The 12,581-nt window shown below is 41.8% G+C and overlaps 1 protein-coding gene across 1 annotated transcript; it reads left to right on the forward strand.

Annotated features, from left to right (window-relative positions):
- Positions 1-963: 963 nt before the first annotated feature.
- LOC116377140 (netrin receptor UNC5D-like) lies at positions 964-4,352 on the forward strand. The gene is made up of 2 exons (XM_031838705.1): positions 964-1,760; positions 3,102-4,352. The coding sequence occupies exons 1-2, from the start codon at positions 1,637-1,639 to the stop codon at positions 3,323-3,325; spliced, it is 348 nt and encodes a 115-aa protein (XP_031694565.1). The 5' UTR covers positions 964-1,636; the 3' UTR covers positions 3,326-4,352.
- The last annotated feature ends 8,229 nt before the right edge of the window (positions 4,353-12,581 follow it).

Raw genomic sequence — 12,581 nt, forward strand, 5'->3', positions numbered from 1 at the left:
CTCAGATTAAAAGCAGTTGCTGTATACCCATCTGAAGTTAGATGACAGGGTGACGAAGACTTCCAACTGGGGGGAGCGTGTTGCATAAGAGGATTTTCAAATAAAGAGTTTTCTCCTTCTTCTTCTTCTTTATTGCATTCAATAGAATACAGTCAGAGCATTGCGCAAAGTGCTGTGTTCGCATGCCTTTTTGTGTTACATAATATGGTCTATTGTCCTTTTGTCGCTTGCACAGCGAGCCTACACATGCTGTTTGAAGTGGTTAAGTGTGGTTCAAGTTATTAATGCTAATTCTGCTACAGCTGATTTAGCTCTCCTCTTGTTAGCGGCGTTGAGCACTCACAACATACAGTAGAGGCCGCCGGGGGACTGTGTTTCTGCCAATTTCCTTAGTGATGCTCTCAGAGCTCAGCCAAAGGAAGTGTGTCAGCCTTTATAAGAATTGATGCATAACTAATCCTGTAATACCCATTGATCACTGACGCAAGCTTGTAGACATATCGTAGTATTGATTCTGTAAGGACCCTTATTTAGAATGCTTGGCTTTCCTATTTCAGTTTGCTCCATTAACTGCGTGTGCCTAAGAAAAGGCCTAGACCCAGTCTAAAACAAAATGCATCTTCAAGACCTGACCCAACTGAACCTGACTGGTACAAGCACATTTGAAATCCCATCCCAACCCAACGTCCCAAGCCATATTTTGCCATGCTAATGGCATGGCTCCCATAGTGACGGCAACTACTGGACAAATTGAGATTCTTTACAGAAATATGTGAAATGACCATAACCTCTTAACAATGGATTAAGCGGTGGTGGCACCGGAACCACGGAGACAGTGCCAATGAAGAGTCAACTAGGAGACCTTTTATGTGGTGGACGCACAAGTTCCCAGGTTCCACAGACATACGTAATCAAAGTGCACCAAGGGAGGAGGTTAGGGTGGACAGATGGGTCCAACACAGGACTTCCACCCATGAGACCGGTGTTCCTGTCTTGTGTAAAACCAATAGTCACTGTTGACTTGTTTTAAATTGCATAAGTGAAGTTAAGTATTAAACAAACTTATGTCAACCGATCTTTTCTTTCCTAAGCCCCCGAGTGGTTTTGTTGACTAAACCTTAATAGTTTCCATGGTGGCAGTACATTATTCATGTAACTATTCATGTAACTAAGATCACGTTGGACATTTATGTCCTCTTCAGGATGAATTGTGATAACTCTGATCCTCTGACTTTAGCACCAAGTCAAATTTAAATCAGTCCAACACTCAAAATAATGTGCTTGCTTTGGGGAGATTTTCTCAGAAATGAAAAAGAACTCTTCCTAAAGTGAAAATAACATGTTAGACCAACACAGAATATGGCATTTCTAAATCAATTTCATTGAAAAGAGTTAAACCCCAACCAGACCAGAGTGTTAAGCAACAAAATGGCCCAAGCTTGAGCCAAAACTCAATGCATTGCCGGAAATCAACCAAACTAACCAAATCCAAACCCGACCCGAAGCTGTACAGAACAGAACGACCCAAACCCGACCTGAAACCTGATACTTCTTAAGCCATTGGATTCAGGTCCTGGTAGCAGGCTCTAACTGTCTTATCTTCTCTGTTGTTCCAGGGCTAAAGGTGCGTGAGGTGATGATAAATGTGTCCCGTCAGCAGGTGGAAGATTTCCACGGCCCGGAGGACTACTGGTGTCTCTGTGTGGCCTGGAGCCACCTGGGCACCTCCAAGAGTCGCAAGGCTACCGTCCGCATCGCCTGTGAGTATGGAGACACCTCAGCGATCTGCACTGTGGCAGCTCTATAGCAAAGCTTTGGGCAATACGTACTAAACGAGTAAGAAAACTGAAAGTGAAAAGGGAGTAGCCGTCCCGATGAACTTATTTGTTTTAAAGACCAAATGAGATAAGGTGTCATATTGTTTTAGCTACAGTATGTCCTGTGCGTTGCCAAAAAAAGTCAACATCCAAAAAGGTTAAGTGACAGCGATGTACCTGAATACTGCTTTTCTATAGGTTTTTTTTTGTGACCACCAGAGCAGAATATAAATACAGAAAATAAATTTAAAAAAACAAAAGCATATACAAAATAAAGCCTTCAAGTGCTGGGAAGGCTGTCAGTCCCTGAGATAAAATCAACCTTGTGATTTTCCCCCGGAGGTCCAAGAAGTATTTTGATCATGCAGAATGACCGGTCACCCAAACTGATTCACAGTGTCTGTCCATGTGTCTCTAGCAGACTGGAGTTAATCAGCAACAGGACCACCAACATTTTATCCTTTGGTTTGGACCAAACTATGTGAACACAGCAAGCTGACATTATTTTAGCGGAAAATGAATCAGATGTATCAGTGGTGAAATAATCTATTCCCAGGAAGGAATGCTGTCTCATCAAGTTTAGACGCAATCAGCTATTCACAGCCCAGTGTTGTCCAAATCCAATACCTCTGCCAGTTAGTGTTATAAGTTATCTTAAAGCCCTCCTCTGTGTTCAAGCTGCACTCCAATCGTTTCTACTTGATTTCTTATGTGGCCCTGGAGAGAAAACTGAGAGAAATCACACACATCAAGAAAGTATTTTCTTGTCCTTTGAAGAAAGTAAGAATTTGACTTAATGGACGATGATGTGATGTCAAAAATCTTTATCTGCTAGGATTTGCATATTATTTTGTTTCTTACCTACCTGCCAGCTGAACTGAGGCACTGTTATATAGTTTCCCTTCTGTCTTTGGATCCCTTACATGCAGGGAATCTCTCATGATCTTAGGGTACATGGAACCCAATCGTGTTGAAATGACCTATCAAAGGCATTTTTGAAAATGATAATAGGATCCTTCATTTTTGTATGCACCCGAACGCCCAGGATGATCGGAGCAAACCTTGTGCAATTCTTCCATCCGGTGTATCCTCCAAACCACCTTGTCAACAGATTACGTAACACAGGGTCATGAGATGCTCTCTCTCCTGCACTGGTTGGAGGGTTTTGAAGGTCGTGGCGTGCAGAGCCGAGGGCAGGCTGGCTTGTTAGCTGCCGGAGAGGATTGAGGCCTGGCTGACCGTAACAGTTGACACCTGACAGCTGCCTCTTATCTCCCCACACAGACCTGAGGAAAAACTTCGAGCAGGACCCCCAGGGGAAGGAGGTGCCAATCAACGGGATGATCGTACTGCACTGTCGCCCTCCAGAGGGAGTGCCTGTGGCAGAGGTAAGGCTGCTGCTACTTGCTCCTCCTCCCCCGAAGGAGCAGAAGCTTATACTCCCACTGAGCAGAAAAAAACATCTGCATCAGAGTGGCCATCCTTATTCTGGCAGAGTCACTCTCTGACAATTCTACCTTCAGCTCTGCTTCCTCTGACCTTTAAGAGATTGATATATTGGTGTTAGATACCAGCAATAAGTTTAGAAGTGAACGTGTTCGTTCCAAAGTGAGGATTCAGAGCACACATTTTAATCAAATCTTCTGAAAACTGTAATTTAATAAAATAGACATCAAAAATACTCAGAGATCCATTTCTAAAATTCAGTTTATTGCATCGTTAACCTCGTGAGTGTTTTCTTGCTTTGAGAAACATCTGGTTTAAAGTGGGGCAGGAGGCCACAAAGTGAATGGTCCAATTATAAATTTTTTTGTGGGATGATGCAAGGGAGTGGGTGTTTGGGGGGATGTTACGCTTTCTTCTACTGGATTCTGTAGTTTCATCCATCAGCAGCTCTGTCACTGTGTTGGTGAAGACATCAAAGTCATGAAAGGGAATCTCATCACTGTGTCTGTTGGTTGCAACATGGACATCCAGATCTGTGGATGGGCATTGCATCTAAGAAATCAAACATACCAGGTGTTCTGTACTAGTCTGGAATCTTTGGGCCTCATTAAAGAAGAATATCCTCAGCAGCTTGTCCTATCTTGACTTCAGTTAAAAAGAAGATAAGATAGAGAGATAGGATACAAGTCCTATCTCTTTATTACAGAAGAAAGGTTCCCTATGTGAAAGTCCTGTGTTTTCAGACCCTCCATAGACTAAGAAGGTTTTCATAACGAGGCCTCTGGTGCGGATCCAGACTGTCTGGAATGATTGTTCCTGATTATTCATCTCCCTGTTTATATGACTCCAATGTCCTCCAGGATTGTGATCATCTGCGTCAGTGCAGGTTTATCTTTAAGGCTTCTTCATCGAACAAATATGTCATTTTGGTACAAGCTCGGCAGTGGTGGAGGAAGTATTCAGATACTTTACTCAAACGTGCTACATTCGAAATTCAGAGCACATCTACGATTGAGGGATTGCCTCTGCGCGGCTCTCAACATGGCGACCGCTGAGCCGGCGGCTAGGAGCTTACGGCGCTAATAGCATGAACAGTGCTAGCTAAAGCTCAGCCCTGTTCAGTATAGAGCACATAACATGATTTCAACGGCGATTAATGCAAATTTGAAATGTTAATTTATGTAATTGTAACAAGCGTTGACTTGATTGACGCTTTATTAAATAACACATCAACGTCATCTAGGGAACATTGTTTGTGTATGGAATATAGTTGTGTGTTAAAAGGGTTGCATTTAAAATGTAAGTTAAATGATAAATATAGTCACAAAAATGTACTACAACTACCTCCTGGCTATGGTGGAAACACATCATCACTGCTAAGCATTGCATAACTGTCACCAAGTGCACATTCCTCTCCAAAATGCGGAATGTCTCCTTCTATATTTGGTCCGGTGATAATCGGCATGAACAATGGATGTGTCATTGATGTGTGCCGGGAACAGATTCAAGTGGAGGTCAACCTCCGGCCCATGTGCACTATAAATGATTCAGCACGGAAATGGAGGAGTGATGTCATTCCAGTGCCGCAGAATCCAAAGTGGGGGTGAAAATAGTTGAATCTGAGCAGTACAGACCGAATCACAACCTCTCATCTAGTCCTTTGTCAACACAAATGAGCCCAGCCGCAAGAGACGGGAGTGAATAATGCAGAGAGCGGAGGGCAGATCCTCAGCCCAGTCGATATCAGGGCACCTCGTCCATGAAATATTGAGATGGCATCCGTGAGTGTGGTCGTGTGAGGTTTCAGAGTGCAGCTGCAGGACGGATGCCGGCGCAGCAAAACGCAGAGCGGGCCCAACAGAACGCCCGGCCTGCGGTCGGAGTGCAGCGTAAACACTGTGATCTGTTTGGAAATCACCCTCGTCAGTGAGGATGTCAGGGTGAGCTAATGAGTAGTGTATCACGAGGTTGCAACAGTTTATTGAATCACGAGTCTGACAGGTCTCCTTTTATTTATTTGGACGAAGTGCCACAGTAGAGATATTTTTTGACAATGCTGTAATTTACAGCCATTCCTTCCAGACAATTGTCCCATTATACTGTAAGTTTAGAGCAACATTTGACATATTCTTCTGGTGCTGATTTCACCCTCACTTGCGCTTTGCCGGAGTCATTATTGAAATACCTTTTAGATTCTCAGCACTTCCTTTTTTAGTTGACGCTGGGGTTGGATGAATACATTTCTATTGCTCCCTAAAGTTTACACTAATTAAGTTTATTATCACATTTTTTTTTCGATTTATTTTCTCGATTTCTCAAATCATTTTCTCTATGAAATATCAGAAAGCTATGATTTCCCACGGCCCAGAGAAATGGTCAATTACAAAAAGTTCAAAGCCCAAAGATATGCAGCCAACTAACATGTATGACAAATAAAAGCAGCAAATCATCCGTTTCAGAAGCTTGAACCAGATTATTTTCTTGCTTAGAGGGCAACTTCTGTGTTTTACAACCTGGATCCTACTTTCCCATGTTTCTGTGTCTCGGTGACTAATGGGAACAACCATTTAAAAAATCGGTCCAGTATTGAATGAGAACACTGCAGCCAGCAGCCACTAAATGGGCTGCAATGTAATGGCTCGGTGCAACTCTGCACCGTCGATGTGCATCCACTAAAAGTGCTTACCACTGACAGAATCCGTTATTACACTTATCTGACAGCATTATGGAAAGAACCCTACAAAGAATTTTTTTTTTTTATTTCTCTGTAGGGTCCTCAACATAAGGTCAGACAGCGTATAATGACAGTCTGAGCCTGTTGTGGAGGGTTGAATCTTACCACACAGAGGGAAGGCCGCAGCTCACGCTCCAACTGCTGTTTACAGTAGAGCCACTGCAATAATAAAATCTCCCATAAACTGGTTTACAATCAAAAAGTATTTAATCCTACTGAATCTAATACAAATACAGAGTGGAACACATTAATTACAGTATCTATAGATATATATTCTCTGCGCAGAGAAGCATCTTTACCCTCATCCCAGTAGAAGCACAGCTGCCCTCCCGGTGAGACCAGAGGAAAGAGACTGAAATCTTTCCCAGCACCCCTGCTTTCAGTTTGAAATCCCCTCCTCTTGTCCATTTTAGTTCCTATTGGCTAACTCCAGCTGGCTCCTCCTTTCTCAGCCAGCTAGGACCCCCTGGCTCGGGTGATGCTCCGTCTGCGTCCGCTGAAATTGCCTGTCTATAAATGTGACTCTCCCTTGGCTATTCTTCACAGTTTAATACATTCAATAACTGTCTTTTATGGTTTAACACTTCTATGATAAACATTGGATTCTATATAAAGATAAGGATTTGCAACTTTTGGCAAAAACTTCACAAGAATAGATATAAAGGTGCTACAAATTCTACTAAGATACACTTCTAACTACAAATTCTAAAACACTTCTAATTATGATTTCTTAATTATGAATTATTAAACACTTCTATTATAATTTCTTAAAACACAGTTCTAAACCCAAATTTCCTACACTGTCAGTGGTAAAAACAAGCACCTTTAATTTACGTACATTGATGATTCAGAATTGCCCCAAAGTATTACTCTGCAGCCCGTTTAGTCACAACCATCTGTAGCACACTTGTTCTAAACTGGACCAATTTAAAGAAAAGTGTTGTCCCCATTAGTCACGTAAGCACAAAAACATGGGAAAACAGGGTCCAGGTTTCCCTTTAAATATACCCCCCAGATATGTTTTTATAATTAGTTGTAAAAGAAATGTTTAATAGTCGGCTTTGTAAAGAGATTTGTGTCTGATATGGTATTTCCAGAAAAGAAGTTCAATTACTTTGTTAAAAAAAACTTCATGTACTCCTTGTTCCTCAAGGGAAAATCCGTAATCTGTGAATATGTTAATATTTTTCAACTGCTTGACACGAGATGTGTCCTTCGTCACAAGTCCATTCTCAGTGTATGTGCACTGAACGTTTCATGTCTCCATCAAACACTGCAAGTTACATACTGGACCATGATTGGCTTCCAGACTCAAGTCTTAAAATAAAAAGTCAGGGACCATGTGAACATTGAAAGAGGTGTTGCTTGCTGTGGTCATTCCTCCTCTTCCTACAGGCCATTAAAATGTCCTTCTCAATGTGAAGACTTCTCTTCCGTTCCAACTTCACTGTCTTTTGGTTTAAGATTCCTTCTTCGCGGTTCCACAGACAGTGTTTCCCTGTTGAGCTGCAGTGGAAGAATGGTAACAACAGCAGCAAATATTTGACTGAAAACTGTAACTTTGGATGATATCGACTGTGCTTTTCTAACTGGGACGGCTGAAGCCTCGTATAAGCCTCAAAAGAAAAAGAGATGACTGGTTTCTGTCAACCGCAGATCAAAAGTGTTTCGGGTGTTTGTGGAAAACAGGGGGAAAAAACAGGATGAACATGAAGGCCATCGAGGCAAGAACAAGTAACAATGAAAAATAATATATTATTAAGCATTTATTGTAGTAGATAAATCATTTAAAAAGCCAACGTGTAGGTCTGGAGTTTTTATTCATGATTAAGCTAACAACAAAGGCTTTTGTGGTGATTTCCTTCCCCGTTTTTGCTTGTTCTTAAATTCCGGAGAGCCTGGATTGCCTTCCAGTTCCAGCCTCAGTTAAGCTATTGATTTTTTAGAACTTAAGGTATTTAGTATTTCAGGACGGAGAGAAGACTGTGGATTTCGTCCTCCATGACTGAAATAGAAATTTGATGATGGGGGTCTTTTAATGGCCGATACAGACAGGAGAAATGATTACAGCAAGAAAAACCTGTTTCAAAATGGCCACCTGACTTTTGTTTTAACGCCTTCGCTCCCAACATGTCACATGCGGACGCACAGTCACAGTTTTAAACACCCGTTTAAAGTCAATTCAAACAAAACTACTAAGTTTAGGTTCAAATGAGTATGTTTGTTACGCCAATGAAATAACAAGTGAAGTAGTCAGCGGTTGACATGAACAGCAGTCTTCTGCGTAAAAAGCCTTGTGCTTCTTTGACCCATCCATCCACCCACTCCTCCAATGCCAACTTTCTCACTCTTTATACTACGTCAACTGACTTCCGGAGCACTTGCTCTGAGCATCAATTGCCAAAGCATAAGATGATACTGGGTGTGTCAGACCAGTCTGGAATACAAATGTTGTAGCTGTGGCACCAGGGCGTAATTTCCAGTGAATAAACATGTCCCCCTCACTCTCCACAATCCTATTTCTGTCCCCCTCTCGTCTTACAGTTTGATATACTTTACAAATCGTGTCTGTATATTGTCCAAAATACACCTGAGAGAAGATGTAAGTTGGTAAAAATGTTGATACATTCCTTTAGGTCAGCTTCCACTACACGGTCACAGCAATATCTATTTTTGTGAGTAGCACAAAGCTATTTGGGGCTGGATTTTAACTCACAGGTTACATAGAGACATCTGATTGGTAAATACTCAGACATATACATATATATATATGTATATGTATATATATATTTGTGTATATATATATATATAAAGCATTGTTTTGTTAGACCTAAAGAACCAATTTTATTATAATGTTTTAATTTAGCAAATCAAGTTTTTCCTCATTCTTTGTCTAAATATTAAGACTTCATTGTGTTTGCCCATTCTGAAAGCAAAGCTACAACCTTGATGTGGGACGTCACAATTCAAACTTTTCCTATTCTTGCCATTCAATTATAACATCAGCAACTTGCAAAGTATAGTCACAACATTTAATCTTACAGAATTAATTAAAGAATCAAAGCAAAGCGATAATCAGACATTTTTTAAGGCAGTGTTATATTATGTTGCCCTGAATAGCAAAATGGGACAATCTGAGCAAATAAAGATATTCCGTATAGGTGTAGCAAAAGTCAGGTGTTGACCCTAACTCTTTGGTCTTCTTTAAAGATGCTAGATACGAATTTCAGAGCAGATCAACTACCCCCACACGGCTCTCAACATGGCGGCGGCTGAGCCAGGGCGGCTTGCAGCTATCAGTGCTAACAGCACAAACAGTGCAAAGAACGGCAACACCGCTGACAGAGCGAACAGTGTTTGACTGAGGGTGAACTGGAGGGTGGGGGCTACGCTTCTGCGACGGCGCTGTGGTCGGCTAGCCATAAACTAGCAACACACACTGTGGCTCACATGCACGAACAAGCACATGCTGCCGCGCTGTATAACCAAAGCACAGAGAAGCTCGGATTACAACACACACAGAGGGAAAGTGACTTCCTTCTCTGCTCAGGTAGACATTACTCCACTATATCTTTACATAGCCAAGAGCATAACAAATCAGTTTGCTGGATGAGATAAATCCCAGTAATTAATCCAGAAACCCGCTCCACAACAAACCCATTCCACTCTCTTTGTGAGAAACCCCTCTCCAACTCTATCAAAAGGTCTTATATTTGAATTTTGCAATATTCATCAACAAATAATACACACGTTGTAGAACAACCACAAGACCTTTCTATGACAGTAGAGGTCACTGAAAAATCCTACATCCCAAAAAACCAGAAACTCAAGAGATGTCTCAGCATGACTGACAGGTTTGTGCCAGGAGAGGAAAAGACAGGAAAAGCTGCTTTTACCTCCTCCTCTGAGCGGCCTCGCCTGCTGGAGGGCGCTTATCCCCACACATCTTCAGCTGTCTCTCAGCAGTATGCAGTAAGTCACAGCTCCAAATCACTTCTGCAACAATAGAATCAGTGTTGTCACAGGCTGAAGCGACAAAAGATGTAATAACAGAGCTGCACTCAAAAATGTTCAAGGAAACATGGAGAACAAAAGAAGGAACGACGTTTCGAGCTTAGCTGCAGTCATTCAATTACTAGTGGCTGTCAAACACAGTGAGCAACTATAATTCTATACAACTAAACTATAATTTGTTTATAACCCAGGTAACTGCGAGCCAGGACGTGCAGGGCTGCCTCTAAGAGAAGTCAGGTGACGTAGTATAAAGGTAGGGAGGAGGTTGGGATGGATGCATCAAACAAAAACAGGACATTCACCCAGGAGACCGTTGTTTGTGTCCTGTGTGAAAACCCAAGTTTAACCTGAACCACACTCTTTTCCCAAACCTAACAAAGTGGTTTTGTTGCCTAAACAGGTTCTGCAATACAGGGGTTTGCACAGATCGCTCATGTTGCTTTACATTCGTAGGAGAATGCACAAAAAAAATAACTTTTGGTATGACTTATTAGAAACAAAGTATTTTTCCAGAGAAGAAAAAAATCATTTTAGCCCAAGCAGTGAAATCAAGTCCACTTGATTTCACTGCTTGGAACTTAAAGCCGCACTTAAAGCCGCACTAATGACTTAAAAACTTAAAGCCGCACTAATGATTATTTTTCTTGTCAACAATGGAGCAAATAATTTTGCACAGTGTGTGTAATGTGAAAGGTGACTCTGTAGCTCCCCTCAGCCTTTTAGCCTCTTATAGATCATCGTTTGGGTTTTATGGATAGCAACCTCCACTCTTGTTTCCATGCTGAGCAAACACTGTGTAAGCCCACTGTGAACTACCAGCCCAGCACCACATTAGGCAACCAGCTGGAGAAGATAGTTGCATTTGTCCAGCTTGCGTGACTATCTTGTTTTAGAGGTCTATTTACAAAATCTGCCGTTCTCACTCCCAACTCTTCAGATGCTGACGCTTCGGTCCGTGACCCTACGCGTCCAGCATCAGTTTTATTGACGTCTCAGGGACGCAGCGTCAGTTTCCGCTCATCGCATGAATAGTGTCTTTTCAAAATAAACTTCCGACGTAGGTTTCCTCAGCTTTTACGGTTTATTTGGTTTAGGCAACCAAACTACTTGGTTAAGTTTAATCAACAAAAGTCTTGGTTAGGCTTCCTGGAGCTCCTCCCTAAGCGGACTCTCTCCCTCTTCATACCACATCAGTGGCTCTGACCTTCTAACAATGACACAGACGGGTTTACACTGAAGCTAGTTGAAAGCGCGGTGCACCTCATACAGGCGCTAAAGGGTGACTCGGGCCACTGAACAAGCATCTGTATTTGCTGAATTTGTATATAGACTATTAACACAAGTTAGCAACATCAACTTCATACGGTGATAATACACCCAGTGACCACTTCATTAGGAACACCCGTGATGCTGTTCAATACAGCAGCCTTGTTATGACATCCTCCTTTACGAAGCCCACTGAGTTCAGTATTTGTTGACATTGACAGAAATGTATAAATTCAATATGGTTATTATTGCAACCGCAGAGTTGGACAACATTACTGTATATTGAGAGGTGTTTCTATTGTTTGTGATATGAGAAACGGCTCCCAATATAATGCAGTCTAACACCATCAGAAGCTATGACCTCAGTGCTAAAACATAATTAACACCCTTATGACAGTGTCTTCAAAACAGAATATTATAGGCATCATAAAAGTAAACTTTATGGCAGAGTTGCATTGCAGCGCATTAGGTGGTACAGGTAAGATGGATAGATGAATGTACTGAATAGTTCATTGAAGAAATAGCCCAAAATGTTTTTCAAAAATGTTTTCACTTTTCAAGAAAAACTTTGAAGACTTACTTTTCCTATCTTAGGTTTGTAAAATGTAAATCAATAGTTATTGGTATTTGTCAACATTCCTTCTTCAGGCAAACCGAATCAGGGTTTAACTTCAATGCCATTCAACAGTTTATCAACAACAAATTATACTCACAGGAGCTTCCTGTTTATTCAAATTTAGGACACGGGTGTGTGAGTCGTGGCCAGGAACGAAAGTGCAATCTGCAAATCCTCAATAGCGTTGCTACGAAAATACCTTCATACATGGTATCCAAAGCGAGACTGTTGTTTGCCCACGGTTAATAGAATTTAGAACCGGCTTATTTGTAATTTCGTTTCGGTGCTCCCGATCCAAAACCAATCCCCCACTTTTTACTTCACAGATATCAAGGGCTGTGAATGCGGAGCAGATCTTTTAACCCGGCAAGAAAGGAGTCCATGACAACCCTATATAATGAGTTTCTTTTGAGAGGTTACTCAGAGAAAGTGTGAAATGAACAGCCAAACTGGAAGCCAATTTCAACTTCCCTGAATGAAAGCCTTTAATCCGAGATGAATCCCCTTGATCTACAGTAGCTCAGGTAGACAGCCCGGGCTACGACACAAAGGGGAATCGACTAAGTGCTTCTGCACTGTGATACAAGCTGTTCTCTGTTGAGCTTCGCAAAGACACCGCGATGCTTTTCCAAAACAAGCTAGCATTTAACTGCGTCCCACCTCCCGCCTCCTCCGCACTCGTCTCTAC

The sequence above is a fragment of the Anarrhichthys ocellatus genome, unplaced genomic scaffold, assembly GCF_004355925.1.
Source record: "Anarrhichthys ocellatus isolate YVR2014 unplaced genomic scaffold, GSC_Weel_1.0 scaffold936, whole genome shotgun sequence".
Lineage (NCBI taxonomy): Eukaryota > Metazoa > Chordata > Actinopteri > Perciformes > Anarhichadidae > Anarrhichthys > Anarrhichthys ocellatus.

What these genes read in the sequence shown, in the direction of transcription:
- LOC116377140 (XM_031838705.1), top strand. Translation starts at nt 1,637, where the DNA reads ATGATAAATGTGTCCCGTCAGCAGGTGGAAGATTTCCACGGCCCGGAG. An exon ending in GGCTACCGTCCGCATCGCCT is followed by an intron (nt 1,761 to 3,101) that starts GTGAGTATGGAG and finishes CTCCCCACACAG; the next exon opens with ACCTGAGGAAAAACTTCGAG.